Source organism: Symphalangus syndactylus, chromosome 13, assembly GCF_028878055.3.
Source record: "Symphalangus syndactylus isolate Jambi chromosome 13, NHGRI_mSymSyn1-v2.1_pri, whole genome shotgun sequence".
In the NCBI taxonomy this organism is placed as follows: Eukaryota; Metazoa; Chordata; class Mammalia; order Primates; family Hylobatidae; genus Symphalangus; species Symphalangus syndactylus.
Window position 1 is genome coordinate 116403672 of NC_072435.2, and position 24981 is coordinate 116428652.

At 48.0% G+C, this 24981-nt stretch overlaps 1 protein-coding gene and 1 long non-coding RNA gene across 3 annotated transcripts; one reads left to right on the forward strand and one right to left on the reverse strand.

Moving 5' to 3' along the window:
* The first annotated feature begins 7201 nt into the window (after nucleotides 1-7201).
* On the forward strand, nucleotides 7202-22256 carry MLEC (malectin). Of its 2 annotated transcripts, XM_055237786.2 has the most exons (5): nucleotides 7202-7932; nucleotides 14518-14696; nucleotides 15251-15427; nucleotides 15522-15579; nucleotides 16733-22256. In XM_055237786.2, exons 1-5 carry the CDS (start codon nucleotides 7692-7694, stop codon nucleotides 16960-16962), a joined length of 885 nt encoding a protein of 294 aa, XP_055093761.1. In that variant the 5' UTR covers nucleotides 7202-7691; the 3' UTR covers nucleotides 16963-22256. The 2 variants fall into 2 exon arrangements, with proteins under 2 accessions (XP_055093761.1, XP_055093762.1); XM_055237787.2 differs by lacking the exons at nucleotides 15251-15427; nucleotides 15522-15579 and having other exon boundaries at nucleotides 7535-7932.
* On the reverse strand, nucleotides 21356-23233 carry LOC134732062 (uncharacterized). The gene is made up of 2 exons (XR_010114981.1): nucleotides 23117-23233; nucleotides 21356-22468 (listed from the first exon to the last, which is right to left on the reverse strand). It is a non-coding gene; the product is annotated as an uncharacterized lncRNA (long non-coding RNA).
* Nucleotides 23234-24981: the final 1748 nt, after the last annotated feature.

Sequence of the window (24981 nt, forward strand, 5' to 3'; positions counted from 1 at the left end):
TCCCAGCACTTTGAGAAGCCGAGGTGGGTGGATCACTTGAGATCGGGAGTTCAAGACCAGTATGACCAACATGGAGAAACCCCGTCTCTACTAAAAATACAAAATTAGCTGGGCGTGGTGGTGCATGCCTGTAAGCCCAGCTGCTAGGGATGCTGAGGCAGGAGAATCACTTGAACCAGGAAGGTGGAGGTTGCAGTGAGTTGAGATCGCGCCATTGAGCTCCACCCTGGGCAACAAGAGCGAAACTCCGTCTCAAAGCAAGAAAAAAAAGAAAAAAGAAATTATGGCGAATTTTATCTTTAAAAAAATCTCTTCTGGCCAGCATGGTAGCTCATGCCTGAAATCCCAATACTTGGGGAGACTGAGGTGGGCGGATCACTTGAGCTCTGGAGTTTGAGACCAGCCTGGCCAACATGGTGAAACCCCATCTCTACTAGAAGTACAAAAATTAGCCAGATGTGGTGGCACATACCTGTAATCCCAGCTACTCAAGGAGGCTGGGGCAGGCGAATTGCTTGAACCCGGGGGGCAGAGGTTGCAGTGAGCAGAAATCACACCACTGCATTCCAACCTGGGCAACAGAGTAAGACTTTGTAGGGGAAAAAAAAAAAAATTCTCTTCTATGTCGTCCGCATTTTCTACAAAAAGTGTATCTTTCTTCCACAGAGAAAAATAACTGCTGCCCATTTAAGAACTACCTATTTAGTCCTTACATCAATGTGATGTGTTTCAGGAGAAAGGAGACTCAGCAAGAAAGGAAGTGATGTGATCGGGAAGCTGCTGAGGAAGGAACTGAACCCAGCTCTGTCTGTCCCCCAAATCTTCATTCCTGTTACTCTAACGAGGGCAAGTGCTCCATCCTGAGAGAGTGCTGGAGGATTTGCAGAAATGTTTGCATCAAACCAGCCCCAGCTGAAGGAGGTGGGAATGCAGCCGCGCCAAGTGTTTCTGAGCTCTCAGATGGGGATGACCTTTCACAGCAGGGAGGGGAAATGGGAGACTGGAGCCCAAATTCCTCATTGTCTGGGCCTGGGCCCAGGGCCACCTGGGGACTGACACTCTTCTCAGCTTTCCCAGGGTTCAGACTCCATGCCTTCTGCATGGTCCATCCTGAGAGCAAACCTGGGGTTATCTGGGGACCCCTCTAGGTCAGTGCTTTGGGATATAATCCTGCCCTGGGTTCAGGCCCTCTAGCCTGACTCTGACCTTTTTGTCTTCTGCCCCCAACCCTATCAAGGCTCATGCCTGTAATCCCAGCACTTTGGGAGGCCGAGGCAGGAGGAGAGCCCAGGAGTTTGAGACCAGCCTGGGCAGTACAGCAAAAGACCTCATCTCTACGAAAAAAAAATTCAGTGGGGCATAGTGGCACATGCTTCTAGTCCCAGTTACTAGGGAGACTAAGGTGGGAGGATCCCTTGAGCCCGGGAGGTAGAGGCTACAGTGACCCATGATTATGTCACTGTTCTCCAGCCTGAGCAACAGAGAGAAACCCTGTCTCAAAAAAAAAAAAAAAAGGACCGGGCGCAGTGGCTCACGCCTGTAATCCCAGCACTTTGGGAGGCCAAGGCGGGCGGATCACCGGAGGACAAGAGTTTGAGACCAGCCTGGCCAACATGGTGAAACCCTGTCTCCACTAAAAATTCAAAAATTAGCTGGATGTGGTAGCTTGCCTGTAGTCCCAGCTACTTGGGATGCTGAGGCCGGAGAATTGCATGAACCCAGGAGGCAGAGGTTGCAGTGAGCCGAGTTCGTGCCACTGCACTCCAGCCTGGGCAACAGAGAGAGACTCCGCCTCAAAAAAAAAAAAAAAAAAAAAAGGCATAGATCTAGTAGCCTTTTACAGTACAAGATGGGGGTCCTACTCCTGATACCACCTCAGGTGAGTAATTTTTTTTTTTTGAGATGAGTGCTTGCTCTGTCACCCAGGCTGGAGTACAGTAGTGCGATCTCAGGTCACTACAACCTTTGCTTCCTGAGTTCAAGCGATTCTCCTGCCTCAGCCTCCCTAGTAGCTGAGACTACAGGCACACGCCACCACGCCCGGCTAATTTTTGTATTTTTAGTAGTGATGGGGTTTCTCCATGTTGGCCAGGCTGGTCTCAAACTCCTGACCTCAGGTGATCCACCTGCCTTGGCCTCCCAAAGTGCTGGGATTACAGGCATGAGCCACTGTGCCTGGCCTTTTACTTCCTTTTATTCCTGCTCTAAAACTTGTCTCTGTCTCTCTCTCTCTGCCTTTTGCCCCTTAGTTGAATTCTTCTGAGGAGTCAATTTTTTTTTTTTTTGAGACAGAGTCTCACTCTGTCGCCCAGGCTGGAGTGCAGTGGCATGATCTTGGCTCACTGCAACCTCCACCTCCTGGGTTCAAGCGATTCTCCTGCCTCAGCCTCCTGAGTAGCTGGGACTACAAGCGCATGCTACCATGCCTGGCTAATTTTTATATTTTTATAGAGATGGGGTCTCGACATGTTGGTCAGGCTAGTCTTGAACTCCTGACCTCAGGTGATTCACCTGCCTTGGCCCCCCAAAGTGCTGGGATTATAGGCATGAGCCACCATGCCCAGCCAAGAATTGAGGTGCTGTAAACTCGTACGGATTTGCGGCTACAAATAATTTTATCAAGAGCTCCTAAAAGCATATATCTGGGACCAAGTGCAGTGGCTCATGCCTGTAATACCAGCACTCTGGCAGGCCGAGGTGTGAGGACTGCTTGAGCCCAGGAGTTCGAACCAGCTTGGGCAACATAGCAAAAGACCCCATCTCTACAAAAAAATAAAAAAATTAGTGGGGCATGGTGGCACATGCCTCTAGTTCCAGGTACTTGGGTGGCTGAGGTAGGAGTATCCCTTGAGCCTGGGAGGTCGAGGCTGCAGTGACCCATGATTGTGCCACTGTACTCCAGCCTGGGCAATGGAACGAGACCCTGTCTCGAAAAAAAAAAAAAAAAAAAAAGCATAGATCTAGCAGCCTCTTACAGTACAAGGTGGGGGTACAAGTTCAGAAGGCAAGAACTCAAGAGACTTTCTTTTGTTTTTTTTTTGAGACGGAGTTTCACTCTTGTTGCCCAGGCTGGAGTGCAATGGCACGATATCGGCTCACCACAACTTCCGCCTTCCGGGTTCAAGCGATTCTCCTGCCTCAGCCTCCTGAGTAGCTGGGATTACAGGCATGCACCACCATGCCCGGCTAATTTTGTATTTTTAGTAGAGATGGGGTTTCTCCATGTTAGTCAGGCTGGTCTCGAACTCCCAACCTCAGGTGATCCACTCACCTCGGCCTTCCAAAGTGCTAGGATTACAGGCGTGAGCCACCATGCCCGGCCGAGACTTTCATTTCAGAATAGCAGTCGGTTGAGTGCCTTGGCTTGTGCCAGGCATGAATCTGTCAAAAATAAAATCAGATCAAGTTAAAATTTCAGGAGTTAATTGTGCATACAAAGGAAGAGTCTGTGAATCGGGAGATTACAAGATTGGCAAGAAGTCTGAATTGACAGCAATTGTAGCACAAGAGGAAGTATTTAGACCCTTTTCATGATTGGCTGACATATATTTTTTCAAAGGCAAATAGAGCTACTTAAGCTGATTTGTCTATGGCTGATTGGTTTAATTCCGTGGAATCATGCTAATAAGGGAAGAAAACTTATTCTTGTGCTTTGTTTATGTTTAGAGTTAGCATTTTGGAAAATCAGGTGCTAAAATGTTGGTTATGTGGCTATGGTGGTTGGTCTCGGAGTATCTAAACAATTGTTTCGGCTCTTTATCAATTCTAATGACTTTATTATATGCATTACCACCTTCTCCTCCTCTTCTTCATGTGGTTTTATTACCTTCTTTAATCCTCACGTCTGCCCTCTGAAATAGAAACTATTCCAGGCCAGGTGCGGTTGCTCACACCTGTAATCCCAGCACTTTGGGAGGCCAAGGCGGGTGGATCACTTGAGGCCAGAAGTTCAAGACCAGGCTGGCCAACATGGAGAAACCCTGTCACTACTAAAAATACAAAAATTAGCCAGGCATGGTGGTGCATGCCTATAATCCCAGCTATTTGGGAGGCTGAGGCATGAGAATTGCTTGAACCCAGGAGGGAGGCAGAGGCTGAAGTGAGCCGAGATCATGCCACTGCACTCCAGCCTGGGCAAGAGTGAGACTCTGTCTCAAAAAATAAGTAAGTAAAATAAAGTATTCCAGTCATGTGCCACATAACATTTCAGCCAATGATGAACCACATATACGATGATGGTCCCGTGAGATTATAATATTGGCTAGGTGCAGGGGCTTAGGCCTGTAATCCCAGGGCTTTGGGAGGTCAAGGCAGGAGGACCACTTGAGGCCACAAGTTAGAGGCCAGCCTGGACAACATAGTGAGAGTCTGTCTCCACAATAAATAAGTAAATAAATAAAGATTATTGTGTGTGTGTGTGTGTGTGTGTGTGTGTGTGTGTATTTTTTTTTTTTTTTTTGAGACAGGGTCTCACTCTGTCACCCAGGCTGGAGTGCAGTGGTGCGATCTTGGCTCACTGTAATCTCTGCCTCCCAGGTTCAAGCGATTCTCCTGCCTCAGCCTTCCGAATAGCTGGGATTACTGGTGTGCCCCACGATGCCCAGCTAATTTTTGTATTTTTAGTTGAAACAGGGTTTTTCCATGTTGGTCAGGCTGGTCTCGAACTCCTGGCCTCAAGTGATCCACCCACCTCAGCCTCCCAAAGTGCTGGAATTACAGGCATGGGCCACTGGGCTGGCCAATACTGTGTTTATACTGTATCTTTGTTTAGATACACAAATACTTACCATTGTGTTCAACTGTCTACAGTATTCAGTAAGGTAACATGCTGTACAGGTTTGCAGTGTAGGAGCTATCGGCTATACCATATAGCCTAGATGTATAGGAGGCTATCCCCATCTAGGTTTGTGTAAGTACACTCTGTGATCTTTGCACAACGACAAAATCGCTTAATGATGCATTTTTCAGAATGCATCCCTGTCATTAAGTGACTCATGACTGTATCTCTATTTCACAATTGAGGAAACTGAAACTCAGCGAAGTACATCACTTGCCCAAGGCCACACAGTGGGTAAATGGGACTAGGCATGGGATGCAGGCAGCCTGTCTTAGATCCCATGCTCGGATCCCGTGCCCTGCCTCCAGGGTCTCAGACTTTGTTTTACTGAAAAGACAGCCTAATTCATGAGCAGCTGGATCTCAGAAAGGGAGCCAGGCTCCTTGTTACAAAGATGGCCCAACCACGAATGGTATCTGAAGGGCTCAATAATAGGAGCTAGCCAGGTATCTTCTTCACCCTCTGGGGTGACCAAAGACATGAAGGACTAAGAGAAGGCCTTTAGAGGCCTCCCCCCAAAATTAATCCATTTTTGTGATTGTTTCTCCTGGACTAGACTGCCTTGAGGATAAAATAAACATGAGCTCCTGGTGGCAGCCCAATACGTGAGTGGTACGTGGGCTCTGCAGGCCAACTGCCTGGAGGGAGGAAGCCCCATCACCACTACTTGTGTTTCTGTTCCCCATTTGCACCACACCCCTCCTTTGAGGGTAACTGAAGCCTCTGAGTTGTCAAGATTCTTAAAAGATGACACCTTGAGAGAGAGAATAGAAGAATTAGAAACCCCAAGAGGCCAGGGGTGGTGGCTCACACCTATAATCCTAGCACTTTGGGAAGCCAAAGCCGGCGGACCCTGAGGTCAGGAGATCGAGATCATCCTGGCCCACATGGTGAAACCCGGTCTCTAATAAAAATAAAAAAAACTAGTTGGGCGTGGTGGCACGCGCCTGTAGTCCCAGCTACTCAGGAGGCTGAGGCAGCAGAATCGCCTGAACCCGGGAGGCGGAGCTTGCAGTGAGCCGAGATTGCACCACTGCCCTCCAACCTGGCGACAGAGCAAGACTCTGTCTCCAAAAAAGAGAGAGAGAGAGAAAAAAAAGAAACACCTTGGACAGGAAACATGTCTATGGGAGGAAGTAAGGCCAGATGCTTGCAAAATAGGGGGGAAAGTGAGACCGGAAGGGAACACTTCCAAAAGTTACCCCCGTGGGGTCTGAATTTGGGGCCTGAATTTGGGGCCTGGGAAGGAATTTGGGTGCATTTAGATCCACCACTGATAGTTTCCATTTTTGGTACCCTGTTTTGTTCCTGTATAGCACTTATCACTGTTCTAACTAAACAATTAATTTCATTATGGGTTGTGCAAAGTCTGTGATTCTCATGCGGGACCCCAGGTGTGTATTTTGTTTATGTAGCACAAAGCTCATTGCCTAAGTAGTAGGTAGGATTGGCAGATAAAAAACAAGAAGTCCAGTTAAGTTTGAATTTTAATAAGCAATGCATTTTTTTTTTTTTTTAGTATAAGTGGGTCCCATTTGCTTAGCTGAAATTCAAATATAACTGGGCTTCTCCTATTTTATCTGACAACCCTGGTAGTAGGGACTTGATACATTTTTTTTCCTTTTAGGGAGAATTTCTAAATCGACCAGTATTTATGGAAAATGCATTAAGTGTTTTTTTTGTTTTGTTTTGTTTTTTTGCGTTGACTCTGCCCTACACTTGCGGCGCGACCCTTTGGCAACATTCGGTCCCTTTCTGTGCCTCAGTTTCCCCATCGGAAAAACGGGAGTTTGAACAGCGACCAAAGCGCAGGGATCGCCAGTGTGGGACAGCGCCGGGTGAACTGTGAAGGAGCAGGGAGGGAGCTCGGGCCGTGCCTGTGCGGGACAACTCAGTCCTCCACTCTGGGCACCGCCGGCGGCTACTCCCGCCAGCGCCTAGGGTGCCTCGGTCCCGCCCCTACGCAGCGGAGGCCGGCCAGAGGCTGTCGCCATGGAGACGCGGGCAGCCTGGCGCCCCCTCGCTCTCAAAGCCACGCGTTTCCGCTGCGTTGGAGCCTTCTCATTGGACGGCCGTCTGGACGCTACCACCCGCCCAGAGCCCTCTAAGGGGAGGGGGGCGGGGCATTATCCTCGTGGGATTCGTTCCCTGGAGATCTGTGTCCGCGGCCTCTCTGGGAAAGCATGGGTCCTCTCCCTCACGCAGGGAAAAGGACTGCGTCTCTTAGGTCTGGAGAGTGTCCATTGCTTCTCCTACTAGAATTTATGCTCATGCTTCTCCCTGAGAAAAGAAGAGGGAGCGGGAAAGTCGGCCACGCCCCCTCCAGAGCCTATTAGGTCTCAAGAGCTAGAGCACCGGAAGTGCTGGCGACGTGTCAGTGCGCCCTACCCTAAACCTTCCCCCCCAGGCCACCTTTCCCATTCAGCTGTGGGATTCCGGGGCCGCCTGGGCGCTGCACCCGCCACTTCCGCATCCAACCGCCGCTTCAACCGAACTCACTCCCTCTGCGCGCGCTCCATCTCGTGCCCGACTGCTGGGCCGGCGCCTGGGAGAAGCCACGCCCTTTCCCGCGTCTGACAGCCAATGAGCGGGCGCCTCCCGGCAGGGTGGTGGGTAATTAATGAGGGCCGGGCGCTGATTGGCTGCAGGTCGTGGCCGGGGGCGGGGCGGCGGGGTAGGTTGTTCCTGAGGTGGGAGGCGGTACCCGTGGCTGAGAAGAAGGAGGCCTGAGAGCGACATGTTCCCGGCGGCTCAGGCGGAGCGGCCCGTGGCGCTGTTTTTCTGAGTCCGGGGTGGCCTGGCAGCCGGCCAAGGACGAGGGTCGGCGGGGGCTGCCCTCGTGGTGGTGGCCGCCATGCTGGGAGCCTGGGCGGTTGAGGGAACCGCTGTGGCGCTCCTGCGACTGCTGCTGCTGCTGCTGCTGCTGCTGCCGGCGATCCGGGGACCCGGGCTCGGCGTGGCCGGCGTGGCCGGCGCGGCGGGGGCCGGGCTGCCCGAGAGCGTCATTTGGGCGGTCAACGCGGGCGGAGAGGCGCATGTGGACGTGCACGGGATCCACTTCCGCAAGGACCCTTTGGAAGGCCGGGTGGGCCGAGGTGAGAGTCCCCCTGCGGAGCCGCGGGATCCGGGGCCTGCTGTGCTGGGCGCAGCCGGCCGGGGGCTGCGGGCCCCGAGCCCCTTTCAATCCTGGGGCCGCGTCTCTGGAGCGAAGTTTCTCTCTGCAGCTTCTTCGGGGGCCCACTCTGAGCTCAGGGCCTGGCACTGGCTCCAAGATACCTAGAGTCATACAGGCAGAGAGTTGGCCAGAAGTTAGTTATATTTGGATTTCTCATCCTGCATTTTCTCAACCCCTCACTCCCATCCAAGCTGGGAGAGAAATGACGAAGGCGGCCTTTTGCCACCTCCAGGCCTCGCGGGTTGTAGGTCATGGGTGCCCCTGCTTCTCCTGTCGAGACAGTTCTTGGGAGATTGTCGTCGGCCCAGGAATCGGCCTCTTTCCTTGCCCCTTCTGCAGCGCGAGCGGGGCTTGATTCTTAGCCAGAACAGGAAGGAATCTTCGAAGAGAATGGGCCAGGAAAGTTTGATTGTAGCCTCCTCCCCCGCCCTCTTTTCGAGCGATGAATATGTGTGCTTAAAAGTAGAATCGGCAGGCCGCCCCCAGAGGGTGGTTCTATCGCAGCCATCCTGCACGTGAGGCTGGTGGCTGTGTGTGAACTGGGTCAACCAGTGTAAGAATCCGAATGGTCTATCAGAGCATGCTTACAACCTCCCCTAGGTGATCCTGAGAGTTCTAATTCCAGCTTAGGGGGAAAATGATTGTGACTTAACTTGTTGGGCAACAGTGGTTTTTAACAGAGCTGCTCCCTTCCCAAAGTTAGTGTGTGTCAGAATTGCCAGGGCAGCTGGTTAAAAATGCAGATTCCTAGTCCCCACTCGAAATCGATTATAGTAGATTGAGCTTTTTTGCTGGGACCCAGGTTTCTGCACCAGGGGCTTGTGATGTAGGTTGCCCCGAGACCACTGTTTTGGAAGATCTGCTTTATAATCTTTGTTTCTTCTGTTGGAGGGATTGGAAAACAGGTTTCAGAAGGAAGTTCTTTGCTTCGTGTGTTGGAAGGAGATTGATGCTGTATGCTGGGTTCAGAGGCTGCCAAATTGGCAGTATGCCACCTCCAGACAACCAGGAGACAGACTCACTCTTCACTTTCTCTCACTCTTTTTCTGCGATGCCCAGATTTGGCTCTTGCTTTTACTAAAAGAGTTAGTTCTTCCCAAGTCGATTGCAGTGTCCTGGAGTTTGTTATATTAAGGAGTTTATTGCCTTTCACACATGTGAGGGTCTTGGGACACAGGGCTGTTTTCTGAAGTTCTATGTTTGTCTTGGAATTTGTTGAGCCCTGGCATGTAGATCACAGTAGCCTGGGTTCAGCTGACTCAGGGCTCCAGTCTTTAGCAGGGGTAGCAGCAGCCAAAGCCAGACTTTATAGCAGGAGGTCATTACTATCTCTATCCTGGACCCTTCCTCTTTCTTCACGAGTGTGGGCAGGGAGGAAGGAGCCCTTGAGGAAACTAGGCAGTTTGTGGACTTTGCCTCTTGAGATAGCTGTGGTGAGGGCACTGAGCGGATGGTTTCTTTCACTTAGCAGATACCAGGCCTTGCATTGGTTACATCGTCCTATTCGGTCTGTTGTGCAGAGGATAAAGCTGAGTAAGACCACACAGGTTTAGTTCCCAGATACTGCCCTTATTCAGAAATTGTGGTTTGAATTTGCTGATGCAGGTGGTGTGTGTGTGTGTGTGCGTGTGTGTGTGCGTGTGTGTGTTTCTTTGGCCTGGTCAGCAGTCAGCCAAGATCTCTGTCCTTGGGTTATTGGCTCATGGTTGCAGTTCCTTGGGAGGAGTTTATTGTAGCAGGTAAAATTACATGAGACCTACCAAAGCTTGTGTGTACTGGAGTCCTATTTCGGACACTGGCCCTTGGGGCATTGTATAAATGAAAGTTCCCTGCTAAGGTTCCCCTCTCCATTCTACCAATCTGGGTAAGAATTGGAGCAGTATTAAGGCATGGATGAGGAGTGGGAGGTGGCACTTGTCAGCTGCAGTGTGGACCAGCTTGTTGCAACATTGCACTTACCAGGTTCCTGAGAAAGGCATTTTGCTGGCTTTAGGTCAGGCTGAGATGTGCATAAGCTTGCACTCTCAGGAGACAGCTCTCTACTAAGGAGTCAGTCCTACCAAGGGAAGTCCAGCTGTTCATGCTGCCTTTCTTCTGGGCCTGTTTGGATAAGAGTGTGCCAGGTATTTGGAGACCCTTGCCTCGTGCAGCTATTTACACTGATTGCAGTAGGAACTGTATGCCTTATTTCTTTTCCCACCTGCCCATGATATTGTTTCCAGCATGCTGAGAAAAGTTGATTTTATGTTGAATGAATTCAGGTATTTGTTACCAAGTTAGTCCAGATAAGGGTTTGGCCTTCTTTTGAACTTGCTGTTTCTGTATAGTTTCTTTGTAGTTCAACATTCTTGTAATTGTGAGTGGCCCAGGGCACCTAGTGGCTTATGCTTTCAAAAGCAGTTCAGAATATTTATTGAATTTCATTTCTGCCTTGAGGATAGCTAGCGCTTACAGCCTGGGAAAGGCTTTTTCAGCCTGTGTGCTTCCACAGATGGGAGCACCACTACAGAAAGTGGTTTAGAAGCGTTCACCTTGGGGTTTTGGTATGAGGCACATTCCAGGGTTTTTATTTATTTATTTAAAATTTTTCATTTTGTTTTTTATTGTAGACACAGGGGTCTCTCTATGTTGCCCAGGCTGGTCTTGAACTTCTGTCCTCAAGTGATCTTCCCACCTTGGCCTCCCGAAGTGCTGGGATTACAGGCATGAACCAGCGTGCCTGACCATGTTCCAGATTTGTAACTTGGTCATTTTGAGTTCCTCTTCACTCTGACTAGGAAAAGACCTGGTTATCTGACCCGAGGGCACAGAATTTTGCTTGAATTTAGGGAAGGCTATTTCCTCTTCATAGAAAGATACCTGCTAAAGTCGCATGGCCTCGAGAAACTTGCTTTACTTCTCTAAGCCTTGTTTTCCTTCTCAAAAAAACTCTCATGCTTTAGAAATTTCTGATAAGACTGTAAACTCTCCTGTCCAGAGTAGCTTAAAGTGTCTCTGTCACTTTTTTTTTTCCTTGATGACCTTTTACATGGAATTAAAAATAGGGCAGAACATGGCTCCAGAGGGGAAAAAAGCTGGCTGGGGACCAGAGCCTATCAGGTTGCTAATTCTGTAACCGTAGGAAGACCCTTTCCTGGGCTGCCTTCCTTTCAGCTGGGGAAGGATTTGGCTTTGGGGAGGTAAGAGCTTGAAAGATGGGATGAGAGAGGAGTCACTGCTGCCTCTGATTTGCTCATAGCCATGGGAGTTGTTTAGAATTCTCTACCTCTGCTGTCACCTAACAGGCAGGCTTCATCTGCAGGCCTTCCAAGTAGTGGAAGTTCACAGGTAGGAAATTTAGGTCCCTGAATCCCTGGGTTCCCTGTCTCAGCCCGTTCAGAACAATTCTTTAGGTACTGGCCTCACTTGAGAAACAAGTGATCCAGAAGAACAGTCTAGTGGCCGGGAGATCTGAGGGTGGGGTGTGAGTGACGCTAAAGCACCAAGGGGAGCTCTATAGCTGTGTTCTCATGGAGGACAGGCTTCTGCTCATTCTGGCTTTCCCACTCTTGTGGTTCCCAGTTGCAGTTTTCCAGTTAGTTTTATTACTTCCTTTTCTTTTGATCCATTCCCTAAACTCTCTTGAGTGGAGGCATTTATTTAGTGCTTATTGAGTGCATATCCTTGCCTGGCTAGCATACCCATGTTTCTGTGTCTCTCTCTGTGTGAGGCATTGTATTGAGCTCTTTATACGGATTGTTTTATCCATACCACAATGCTGTGGGATAGGTGGTGTCCCCACTTTATAGGTGAGAAAACAGACCTAGAGAAAACAACTTGTTCAGTGACACTTCATGTATGTCTTTTCCTGAACCCTGTGCTGAATTTTCCAAGGAGCCTAGTTACTACATTGTCTAAAATTAAGAAAGAGCAGACATAATGTAGGCCCTTCGGCCCCCTTCCTTTTTGGTTAACTGAGTTATGCCAATTTCAGCAGCATGCTGACTGTACACTTCATTGTATTTTAGAGAAATCTGTTTCGCTGTGAATGCATAAAGGCTAAGGAGGGAAGGAAAAACCCTTATTTGCTGCTGCATCTCTTGGGACTTGGGCAAATTCAACTTTGCATGTGGCAGATCTCTTGGGAAAGCCACTTGGGTTTTAAAGGGAAATATTTTAAAGGTAATTCCAAGGTTGTTAAGCAATTTTTGTTCACATGGTTGAGTTTTCTTCACTGTGGGACTGAGACTGCCACAGATTACATTACTGTCAGTTTCTCACTTTTTCCACTTGGCAAGAAAAAAAAAGATTCGGCCTGGTGCGGTGGCTCACGCCTATAATCCTAGCACTTTGGGAGGCTGACACAGGCGGATCATGTGAGGTCAGGAGTTCAAGACCAGCTTGGCTAACATAGTGAAACCGCGTTTCTACTAAAAATACAAAAAATTATCTGGGCGTGGTGATGCACGCCTGTAATCCCAGCTACTCGGGAGGCTGAGGCAGGAGAATCGCTTGAACCTGGGAGGTGGAGGTTGCAGTGAGCCGAGATTGCGCCATTGCACTCCAGCTTGGGCAACAAGAGCGAAACTCCGTCTCCAAAAAAAAACTCAAAAACAAAAAGACAATTCCCCACACTTGCACAAAATTTTCTGTGTATCTATAAATGAAATGTAGTTGATGTTCCAGATTTGTAAGGATCACGGTCCTCATGGAAGAAGGAAATTCTTAGAGCTCAGTTGGAAGAGAAATAGCAGTCTTTCAGTCTTCATAGTTTTGTATCCCAGGGCAGTGGTTTTTTGGCGCTGGAAAGGAGGGGGAGCATGTTAGCAGTACATCCTTTGTATGCACTGCTCAGCTACTCTTTGATTTCTTGAGGAGAACTAGGAAGAAAAAAGTCTGAAGACAAAAGTGCAATGAGTTTCCTCTTCCATTGTCTCATCAGTCCCTCTGATCTCGTGGCTAATGTCACTTACAGGAACCGTTAACAGTTATGTTTATTTTTTTGAGGTCTCGACCTCAGCCACTGGGTCTTTTTGTTAATCTTTTACCTTTTGCCATGTCTTCTCCCTTGTTGATGATTCAGAAGATAAAGCTCTGGGGATGACAGCCCCTGGCCGTCTCCCAAAGGATCTAGTTGCCAGGTGTCTTCAGGGTCACCATGTGAGATTGGAAGGCAGTCTTGAAATCTTAATTTCATGCGGGAGGAGAGACTACATGACTGCTACATCTGTAGTTGGAAAAGTATATTTATGGAGCACTAGAAAGCCTTACTGTGTTTATAGGATAAAGGAGTCAGGCTACTCTCTGGAGGAAGCAGAACTATTTACCTCTGAGACTAAAATGTGATATCTTATATTTGCATAAAAAAGATTCGGCCTGGCGTGGTGGCTCACAGCTGTAATCCTAGCACTTTGGGAGGCCGATGCGAGCGGATCACCTGAGGTTAGGAGTTTAGTTTGTTGTGCGAGAGGAAGAAAAAAACATATATACAACTGTCTTATACCAAGGTTGGGAGAGGGCCAGGGCCAAGAGAGGTTTTCTGCTCTTCTGATACTGACCCGAGGTAAGTAACTTTTTACTTTTACCCTTTCTTATTCCTTGTCAGTTTGTGAAATGTGAAAGGTGATTCCCCTAGGACTTGGACATCTTAGGCAGATTGTCTTTCCCTGCAGGATGCTGTAGCCTTGTGGACAGAATGGCATGGCTTCACTGCTTTGCAGGCACCTCCTTCATTGTCATTTGTTCATTCAGCACACTGTATGAGTGGCGACTATGTGCCAGGTCCCGTGCTAGGCACTGGAGGTGCAGTAGTAACTTTTTTTTTCTACTGTTGGTTTATCTGAGTGAATGTTCAAGTGAGTAGGTGAGGTAGAGTTTTGTGAGTCTGTGGGAAGTAAGGAAATTAGCGTCACACCTTTCTTTTATGAGCCTGTTTTTGTTTACCAGCTTTGGAACTTTTTGAATGAAAATTATAAAAAAAACACACAACAACTAAAGCTGGAATTTTATTCGTAAGGACAATGAAGAATGACTTTCCAAAGCAGATATCCTGTTTGTTTTAGACTCTGGGCTTTTCTGAATGAGAGAAAACATTCTTTGAACTTCATCTTGTATGGAGTTCTTGGCCATCCCCCTTGTTTTAGGAGGTTTCTCTGAAGCCCTCCCTCTTGGGGAACCAGGCAGCTGCAACACAGCACTTTCTTGTGGTAATGAGTTAGACTTGTTCTCCATACAGTCAGGGGGAAAAAGTCATTTTAATGTGCTTTTAGAAAGTTCCGCTCTGAGGTTTATAGGGGCTGTTGGCCTGATTAGTGTTTAGTTTCTTTCATTTTACTCTTCCATAGTAATGGCTGTATGATTCCTGCCTTTGTTGGAGCTCTGTTTGGAGCCAGGTGCAGAGTGGGTGGCCCCTTTTATGGAGAGGGTTATTAGCATTGCCCTGGAAATGCCTCTGGCTGTTCTGGGGTCTTTGCTCTTCTTTTGTGTCTTGCCTCTGATGTGCTTTCTCTTTGTCTTTTGTCCTCAGCCTCAGACTATGGCATGAAACTGCCAATCCTGCGTTCCAACCCTGAGGACCAGATCCTGTATCAAACTGAGCGGTACAATGAGGAGACCTTTGGCTACGAAGTGCCCATCAAAGAGGAGGGGGACTACGTGCTGGTCTTGAAATTTGCCGAGGTCTACTTTGCACAGTCCCAGCAAAAGGTGAGGCCTAGTCAAGCTGTTGCTTGACCAGTGGGACATTGCTGCTCTTGGACAATCCACTATTATGGGGCTAGAGAGTGTGAGAGCCTCTCCAGAAAGGAAGAACAGATGAGCTCTAGAGAAGCATGTTTCATAGTCCACAAGGCTGCACTTGCCTTGGGGGTTAGTGACAGAAAGCAATGCCAGAATCCTTGTTTTGCCAACTAACTGATCCTGTTAAGGCCCTCCTGGCTACTTCCCTCCATGGTTTGCCGCACCTTCTTGTTTTCAGCCTTATTTTTCCTCTGTCCCTTCCTGTGAATTTCCTTCTTCCTATGCTAAGCTTTTTGTTTGTATTCTTTGTTCCTTAAAGCCAATATAAGACCTCCTGGGCAGCGAGGGAACATGGCTTTGATTTGACCCGGGTTAAGGATGCTAGCCACCCTGGATATCCAGACCCATCATTTCTTAAATTATTTTTGAACGTGAAGCCCAAACAGGTGCATGATGCCCAACTGCTTGAAAGGATGTAAAGCTGATGGTTTTGACATTGTTTCCTTTTCTTATCCTGGAAGGTATTTGATGTACGATTGAATGGCCACGTCGTGGTGAAAGACTTGGATATCTTTGATCGTGTTGGGCATAGCACAGCTCACGATGAAATTATACCTATGAGCATCAGAAAGGGGAAGCTGAGTGTCCAGGGGGAGGTGTCCACCTTCACAGGGAAACTCTACATTGAGTTTGTCAAGGTAATTCCCCTATTCTGCCCATTGCCGAAGAGAGTGGGTACAGGGGAAGTTGTTTGCTGCTGTGTGGGGTTGACCACTGTTTCCCTTTTCCTAGGGGTACTATGACAATCCCAAGGTCTGTGCACTCTACATCATGGCTGGGACAGTGGATGGTAAGTTGTGTTCTGACCTGCTTTTTTGACTTGAGTGGAAGGATATGGTTGAGGAAGCCCTTGGGAGGTAATTGAGCTGGTTACTATTTTGGAAACACTTAAAGCTAAATTGTAGCGGATTCAGAATCAGTTGGATGAGGATGAAGCATAACATGGTATTAGCCACAAACTTTGGAGTCAGGTCTATGTATATCTTATTGCTGCCATTTAATCAGATGTTTGTCTTGGATGGATGCTTTTAATTTCCCTATAAATTGGGATTAATAATGCTACCTATTGGTGTACCCTGACCTTTGTAGTCATTTGGCATCACCTAAAACTTGTCCTTATTCTGTTTGTTTGACATCTCTTTCCTAGGGGAAAAAAAGGTAAAAGGAGGAGTCCTGTAGGGTTTTGGTATGCTCTGAAAGATTCCAGCATTGCTGGACTGCACTGGGACAAAACTTCACTTATTTATGTCTCCTTATCCTTGGGATCAAGCCTTAGAGTATATTTCTTTCTCAGAGTTTAGATTCTCCTGGCTGCCAGCATCTCAGGCTGATTTTTGCAGAGAAAGCTGCGTCTTTGTGGCATTTCTCCCCCATTCCACCTCTGTACCTTTCCCCAACTCAATCTTGAATGCACTGAGGATTTCATTCTATTGTCTTGATGTCCCCCAAATGCTGATATTATGACATCTAGGAGGATGAATGTCTTACCACCAAACAGACCTGTGTTCAAGTCCCTGAGGAGGAGGCAGGACAGAGGGATAGTGTGTGCTGGGAACCCAGAACTCTCTGCGTCAACTTTTCTTCAGTTGTTGTGTGAATCAAAAGGGAATGTGGGCTTGTGGGAGGAGGAGGGATTTGAAAAGGTTAAAGTTTAGGCATTGGGTCATTGTCCTTGTCCAGTCTGGTTATCTTGGGGCTCTGTAAAAGTAGAATAGGAAGGTAAGATAGTGAACCAACCTATGAGCACGGCTTTTTCTACTTTCTAGTTAAATCTAAAGCTTTTGCAGCACTCTGCTGTTCTGTAGACCAGAAGCTATTTCTGCTACTTCTGGTCTTTTCTCTGGACTCACAGCAATCTCTTTATTGTGGCTTATTTGCTGCTTTTAAGGGTCTCTCTTACTTAAATGCTGTGGGTCTTAACAGTGTTTTCTTCCTTGTGTTAGATGTACCAAAGCTTCAGCCTCATCCGGGATTGGAGAAGAAAGAAGAGGAAGAAGAAGAAGAAGAATATGATGAAGGGTCTAATCTCAAAAAACAGACCAATAAGAACCGGGTGCAGTCAGGCCCCCGCACACCCAACCCCTATGCCTCGGACAACAGCAGCCTCATGTTTCCCATCCTGGTGGCCTTCGGAGTCTTCATTCCAACCCTCTTCTGCCTCTGCCGGTTGTGAGAACAAATGACCATCCTGAACAGGATGGAGGGGTGTGGGAAAGAAACCAGCCATATTGGTTTTGGTTTCTATATTTTTCACAATGATTAATGAAAAAAAAAAACAAAGACAAAAAAACACACATCAATTAAAGGAGACAAAAAGAGGCAGAGTGAGTAGAGAGCAGCCCTCATTCACCACCTGGTCCCAGACCTGCTTTGGTCCTCGTCCTCTCTTTGTGGCTGGCCCCCAGCCGTCTCTTTCCTCTTGAGGATACTTAGGGTAAACTGGATCCTTCCTGCTCAAGGATCCTCATTTGTATACCTAGTGGAAAGGACTCTGAACTCAGAGGAGTCACGTTCCTTTTTTTAGGTTAGAAATTAACAGCAGGGAAATGCCATCTTATTACCTGAGACGACCAGCACTGGGAGTTAGGTATGGTCTGAAGTTATGTCTCGATAAGACTTCAGATGTCCTGGGATTGAAAGAATGTGTGTGAAGGGTTAGAATTTGTGCAGTAAAGACTTAAAAAAAAAGTAGGGAGATTAAAAGAAAAGAAAGAAAATGCTTTCTTATCTGGAAGTCTTTCTGGATTAATCCAGTGATGGTCCCACCTTTAGTGTTTGAGCTTTGTCACTGCTTGTCTCCCTGGCATGTGCCAGTTATAGACTGTCCGGCATCCAAGACGTTTAGGTTATGTCGGGTCCTCAGATCGCCTCTGACTTGTTACCACAACAAATCATTTTGATTTCAATGCCTGTTGGGGACTTAATTTCTTCTCAGTTTTGTTTGTTTGTTTCCTTAATCTGGCTCATTTGAAATTTCTTCTCCCTCTCAACCATCCCACTAAGTTATAGCCAAGAAGGGAAGGAGACACGGGGATTTGGGGTTCTCTCCTTTACCACCTCACCTTGTTGGTACCTCCCTCCCTGGATCTCTGAGCCAGCAGCCGGGAGGACGTGACCCAGCAGTTCTTTACTGGCCCCTTTGTAGGGTCTTGCTGCCAGGGGGCAGGGATGCTTTCCAGCCTGCAGCAACAGAACACTTGACCTTAAAAGTCTCTTCTGGTCTTTGGATTAGAAAAGGCTTATGTTAGCATAGCTTAAGAGCAACCTCAGAGACTTGAGCCCTACTAAGTGACTGACCACTGTTTAGAGTGTCTGGTATCTGATGTTCATTTATTCCCATGTTCTTGTGTGTCACAGTTCAGCCAGTTTTGGTTTATGCCTAGAGCTACTTCAAGGAACTAGACTAATTAGCTATATAGGCCCAGTGATGCTTCTTATTGATCTTAATAGTATGCCCCTCCCTCCCCCGTCCTTTCATTTCTCTATCCAAGTAGCAGTCAGGTTGTTGGTGTGATGCGACTGAAAGAATTCCAGTCAGCCAGAGCCTTGGCAGCTCTGAAGCTAACCTTAGCATCTAAGTGTCAGTCTTGAATTCCCTGAAAAAATTTCTATAGGAAATGAAGCTTCCCTGGTCCCCTCCTTTCTGGCCATTATCATCCATTTCCCAGTTAGGGCAACAATGAAGGAGGACCCAGCCAAGCTAGAAGGAATTTTGTGGATGGGAGACAGCAGGATTAGCTTTAGCTTGGACTGGAGCAGTCAATATAGGATCTCAGGCCAGGCCCATTTTTCTAGAATGTGTTTAATTTTGAGTTTGCTTTATTAGGTACGTTTTTTAAGAGCTCTATATATTTGAACTGCTCCTTATGTAACAAAATAGGTAGCCCTTGGGCTCATGTCCTGGGTTTTGGCTCTTTAATGATTACTCCAGGCCAGCATTTAGTCATTTGAGAATTGTAGCCTGTTGTTTTCGCTGTGACTTGGGTCTCAGTGCTAGGGTATTGAGTCAGGCAGCTGGAGGGTTGTGGCCTGAGGCTGCAGTCAGAGGTATACTTCCCACAGTGCTTCACACAGCTCCCCTGCTTCTAAAGGATAAGGTACTGTAGCCTCGGTCTTGGGGACCACCTGCCTGGGGCAGTGAACATCCTAACTAAACAGGCTTCTGGCAGTAGCTTTGGTTCCTATCCCATCAAAATTCCCCAAAGCCCTGGGCCACTGCCATTGGATTAGTCAAGATGAAGGAGGAGGACTGGCTGCCTCCATTTTGCCTTGTTTGTTAGTTTGCCTGGGTCTGTCTGAGGAAGGAGGGGGTCCCGCCTTCCACCTCAACACATCCCTTCAGTGACTCAGAGTCTCAGAAGGAAACCCTGACTCCTGGGGCCATTTCCTAATGGTACTGTAAGCCAAGCAGCTTTGCTTCTGCCTCTGTTTCCAAGCCCACCCTTTTCCCCTGAGCTCAGGGTTAGGGATGGGCGCTTTCCTCTCTGGTTGTGAACGAAAGGAAGGAACATCTTTCTATGGCTAACAAAAACTAAAGGGGAAGTGAGGAAACAGGAAGAAGTATAGTGGGGGCTGGGGTAGACTCCCCTGGAACCAAGCCTATCCAGCTAACAAGAGCTCCCTGGGGCTGGCCACAGCTGGCTCATGATGCTGAACTTGAAAGTTTTTTTGTTTTTGCTTTGTGGCTCCTCCAAGATATAGGTACATGAAGTTTAGGTTAAAGGGGTGGGATTCTTTATTTTTATTTTTATTTTTGTATTGTATGTGTCAAGAATTACTCTGTTGTTCACATTTTGCTTTTTGCACTGTTTGTTCCCCATCTGTATTTTGAGCTTAGTGCTAGGACTGAGAGGCTGCACCATAGGGGACGCATGGGAGGTGGTGAGGGGTGCCAGTGAGGGGTGTGTGGAGGAGAGGCCCGGGCTCCTCTACTGAATCTACACTCTGTCCTAGGTTTTTAGATCCCACTGAGCCCAGCTGGCTGAAAACAAGGACAGTCAGGGTGAAACTTCTTTTGCCAGAAGTGTGGCCTGAGTTGAATTTCCGGGAGGATGACGCAGATGTCTGCTGCAGAGATGGGCTGAGAGTTCTGCAGTCTAGCTCTGACTTAGGTCAGGGGCCAGTTGGTCTCTAATCGGACATTTTTGGGTCTCACTCATGCTTACTGAAACATTGTGCCAAGAAACTCTGTGGGATTTGTGTCCCTTAAACCAGATTCACTTTTCTGAAAAATCTCCATTGTTGAGGAGAGGCTGCTCAGTGGACACCCCGAGTTCTCATGACTGGGAAGATAGTTTTCTTCAGGTGTCAATGGCGTTAGACTCCCAGGAAGACTAGCCCTGCCCACAGGGCCACCTGTTGGTTTGAGAGCGTGTTCGTGTTCTCTTGCTCTCACTGCCTAAGAGCTACTGGGATCATGTTAGCGGGCACTTAGGCTTTGATGAGAGGGCAAAGTTTGAGTTAGGTTTACCTCCCCCTTTCTGTGCCTGTGTTTGGTCCAGCTTTAGAACTGTGGTTTTGACTTCCTTATCTCTTGGGAGAAGCTTCTGTTTTAAGGAATTTCTCTTCCTTCTTCTCCTGCCTGTATGTAGCCTCTCCTGGAAAGGCCTGGATATGGTTTCTAAAATCTCAGCTGAGAACTTCAGAAAACAGCAGCAGTGTTTTCCTTTTCCTAGTGCTAAAATCCCTTTCCCTAGAAATTGGCTTACCTTGGGAAACCCAGGGAAAGAATCAGCAGGTTCTCTGCCCTCCTTGGGGGTTGGGGAAGGACCCACCCCGGTCAGCACAGTGCCTTTTCCTCTCCTGCTCTGAGCCAGGGTGGGGCATTCCCTCTAGATTCAGGTCCGGGCAGGGGTCCTATAGTCCCTGCCATGGGGCTGCTTCCCTGTCCATTCCCTCCCCTTTGCTGGCCTACTCTGGCATAATTCAAGTGTCTTCTTGCCTTGAGGATCCTTAGTGGCATCAAATGGCAACATGGAATATTGTCCTCCATGCCTCTCCAGAAGGACCTAGGAGAGTAGGTGAGCTTTCCAAAGTGAGAGACGAATCTTTCTTTCTTTTCTTTTTTTTAAAGGGCAGGATGGGTATGCTTTGGGCTTTCTCCTTCTGTGGCCCCGGAGGAAGGAGAGACTGAGGCAAGGCAAAGTGATAGTACACTGAAGCAGAACCAGAAACACCCAGGAACTGTTCAGAAATCTCAGAAGAAATCTGCTTCTCTTCGATGGAAAGATATAATTAACAATCAAAGAGCTCTAAGAAAATTGCAAAGAAGCCTTAATGTTCAAGCTTTAGAAAGATCAGAGCAATTTTTCTCTTTCAGTCCAAACTGAGACTCTCTGTATTTAAACCTCTGGGGCAAGAGGGCTAGATTTCCTCATTTTGTTATGAGACTAGATTGGTACCAATAGATCAGCTGCCTAGTGAGGGCGGGTTTCTTCTTTGCATCTGTGTGGCTTGCTTCCAGTCTGGCCTGTCCTTTCCAGGTGCCTTTTGTCTAGCCTGCTATGGGGGGCCAGATCATCTTGATAAGAGCAGGTGATTTGGGGACTAGCTGGGTTGGCAGGAAAAGAGCAGGATGGATCTCTTGGGACGGGTTCCCCCAGGAGTATAAACACAAGGAGCCAGGATTGTGCTGGCAGCCAGGGAAACAGTAGTGCCTGTTTGAGTTGGCAGAGAGGGCCTTGGCACCTCTTGCATCCAGGCAGTCTTGTGAGATGGGGGCACATAGCACTGGGGAAAGCAGAACTCCATTCTCACCTCTATTTTGAGCTTCAGTGCTTTATTTCAGTATGAGGAAAAACAACAACAAACTGAAGTGCGCTTTCCGTCCTTTCAAAGGACAACTGTCGGGAAGGGAGAGCCGAGTTGCGAGGTAGGAGGGGAGCACTGGCAGGGAGAGACATTCTTGACTCCTCTCTTCCCTGGTGTGTTGTGATCCAGGGAATGAAAAGAAATTTGACCCTGGATTGGTTCTCTCCTTGGACTTAAGGAATGTTACCTTTCCCTTCCACGAAGTTTTCCCAGGCAAGGACCAGCTGCCCATTCTGAGCCCAGGGCAGCCTCTTCAACCATTATTGGTCTAACCTGGTTTGTCAGGAAACCAACCCCACCCTTCCACATTGGGCCTGGCTGCTCTATTCTGTACCAAGTACTGGAGAAAAAGCATCAAGTTCTTAGCCCTTGTAGCTTCTACTCTAGTTTCCCATCCTCTCTCTGTGGAGGCCAAACCAACTCTTTGTCAGTAGCCACAACGTGCATTGACAACGGCACAGTGAGATATAACTGACGGGCTTTGAACCTGGTTGGCCGGGGAAGCTGTAGGGGTGGATAGAGCTGGCTTTCCTTCTGGGCTGTCTCCATCTGACCCTACCCCTTCCATGTCCCACCCCACTCCCACCAAAAAGTACAAAATCAGGATGTTTTTCACTGTCCATTGCTTTGTGTTTTAATAAACAATTTGCAGTGACACTCTGTGTTGGGACTAAGTTTGAACTTGATCACAAAGTGTTGAAGTGATGGGGTGGGAAAAAGGACACCCAGGGGTTCACTTGGCTCCAAAGAGTTCTCCTGTGATGAGGCCGGGAACTGTTGTCCATTTAGCTGTGTGTCTTTTGCTTTTCTTCTCTCTGGGTTGTTTGCTTCGGGGAATCATTCTGTAAAACCCTTCCTCGTCATTTCAACTAGCAGCGCATTTAAGGACAAAAAATTTGTTTTCACTTTCACTGGAACAACTAGGCACAGACTGTCCCACTCTTAAGGCACACTGGGCCTATTGCTGCCTCTCCTCACCATTCCCTTAGCCTCTGTGATAGCCCACGGACAAGCTAAGCTAACCTAAGCCATAGGAGATTTTTCTCTGCTTGCTCCTTTTCTGGTGTTTTGTCATTGTTGATTACACATTAGGAAGAGCAGAATGCAGGAAGGATTTTTTTTCCTATAATTTATAAGCCACGTTTTACAGGTGAGGAACATTGAGCCAGGCATGGTGGCTTATGCCTGTTATCCTAGCACTTTGGGAGGCTGAGGCCAGCAGACTGCTTGAGCCCAGGAGTTCAAGACCAGCCTGGGCAACATGGCGAAACCCTTTCTCTACTAAAAATACAAAAATTAGCTGGGCATGGTGGTGCATGCCTGTAGTCCCAGCTACTTAGGAGGCTGAGGTGGGAGGATTACTTGAGCTCAGGAGGTCAGTGCTGCAGTGAACTGAGATTTCTCCATTGCACTCCAGCCTGGGTGACAGAGACCCACACACACACAGACACACACACACACACACACACACACACACACACAGAAACACTGAAACTCAGAAAAGTTCAGTAACGTACCCCAGACTAATGTAGTAAATGGTCAAGCCAGGGTTCAAATCCAGTCTGTCTGCCATCAAAGCCCAAGCTCTTTAAAGCTGTAAAGATAATTACAGCTGTCCATTACTGAGTCCTTGAAATGGGCTGGGCACAATGCCCAGCATTTTACACATGTTATCTCTCTTTTATCTTCAACAAACCAGTTGCTATTCCCCTTTAAGAGATGAAGTGACTTGCACAAGGTAGCACAACCAACAAAAGGCAGAGCTGGGGTTTTAAACCAGGACTCCGGCTCTCCATCATTACCCTCTGCTGCCATCCATTTCTTCATGGTGCTGGGTGGCATGGCCCCAGAGCCTACCTGTGGGATTTCTCCCAGCGGGAATGGAGACTGCTGGCTTGCAGGGGTAGGGAGGGGTGGAGGTGGAGGGACAGGAGTTTGGCCTACCTCCTTCAGTTATCCCTTGAAGGGCAGAATTCAGTGTGCAGCCCCAAGAGTGAGGCCAGTGTTGATGGAGTCTGTTCTCAGGGCCCAAACAAGCCAGGAGGCCCACAGAGCCTCTTTCTTAGGCTGAGCCCACCCATAACTGGAGTTCTTTCCTAATTCAGATTTCGTTGTTACTATTTCAAGTAGCTTTGCATGAGCTGCCAAATGGGGAAGAGACCTGAAGAACTCCCACTCTAGGGAGTTGCAGGGAGGGAAATTGTCTGACAGAAGATCTTGGGCCAAGTACCGGGGTTGGGTTGGACCACTCTGTGGGTCCAGATCTTAATCTTACTAAGGAAATCAGGCTCCCGGTTGGCTGGAGCCGGTGAGACCTTTCTCCATACTTAGTACCCCCCATCCCCCATAAAGGAAGAGAGATGAGTTTTCCCAGTACTTACTGGAAAGCTCATTGCCATCGCAGTGGTGAGGGGTCAAGGCAGAAAGGAGGCGGAGCATGGAGGTCCCGGAGCGGGCGTGCCTCTGCTCTCCAACAACCTAAGGCCACAGGCACCTCGCCGCAGCGCCCTGGCCCAAGAGTCTCAGTTTTGTTTGTTCCTAACCACTTAACATTAGTATGAAATAACTCCACTTGCTTTGTCACTGCACTCTCTCACCTGGATCCATGGCTTCTCCCTGCCCCATGCACCTGCCCTGTGTGCCTGCCCTCAACAGAGGGGGCGTGGAGAAAGAGGCCACTTGTATATATCGCCATAGTGACCATTTATGGGACACTCTTCCTGGCACCAGTATAGTGCTTTTTCTTGCCGTTTTGTAGCTCTTCATAACAATCCTAGGAGAGACTTGTGACTAGCCTGACTTGTAAATGAAGGCACAAAGGCCTCAGGAGAGAAACGACCTGGCCAGAGTCACATAGCTGGTAATTGGCAGAGCAAAGACTGGAACCCAACGCTGTTTGACCCCCAAATCTGTGCTTTTGGTGCCATGATATACTAGTTTTAAAGAGGAAACTTTGAGTATTGATAACCAATGAATCTATGATTACATGGAAGTTTTATTATTTCTCTGAAAAAGTGACTTTTAAGACTTGGTGATATAAAGATATATAAATATATACAGAAATAAATTCTTAAAAAAGTGTTTGGAGTGCAAAATGTGAAAAATCATTTTCTTTTCTTTTTTTTTTTTCTTCTTTTGAGGCCGGGTTTTGCTCTGTCGCCCAGGCTGGTGTGCAGTGGCAAGATCTTGGCTCACTGCAGCCTTGACCTCCCAGGCTCAAGCAATCCTCCCACCTCAGCCTCTTGAGTAGCTGGGACTACTGCAGTGTGTAGTCACCACATCCAGCTAATTTTTATATTTTTTGTAAAGACAGGATTTTGCCATGTTGTCCAGGCTGGTCTCAAACTCTTGGATTCAAGTGATCCGCCCACCTCGGCCTCCC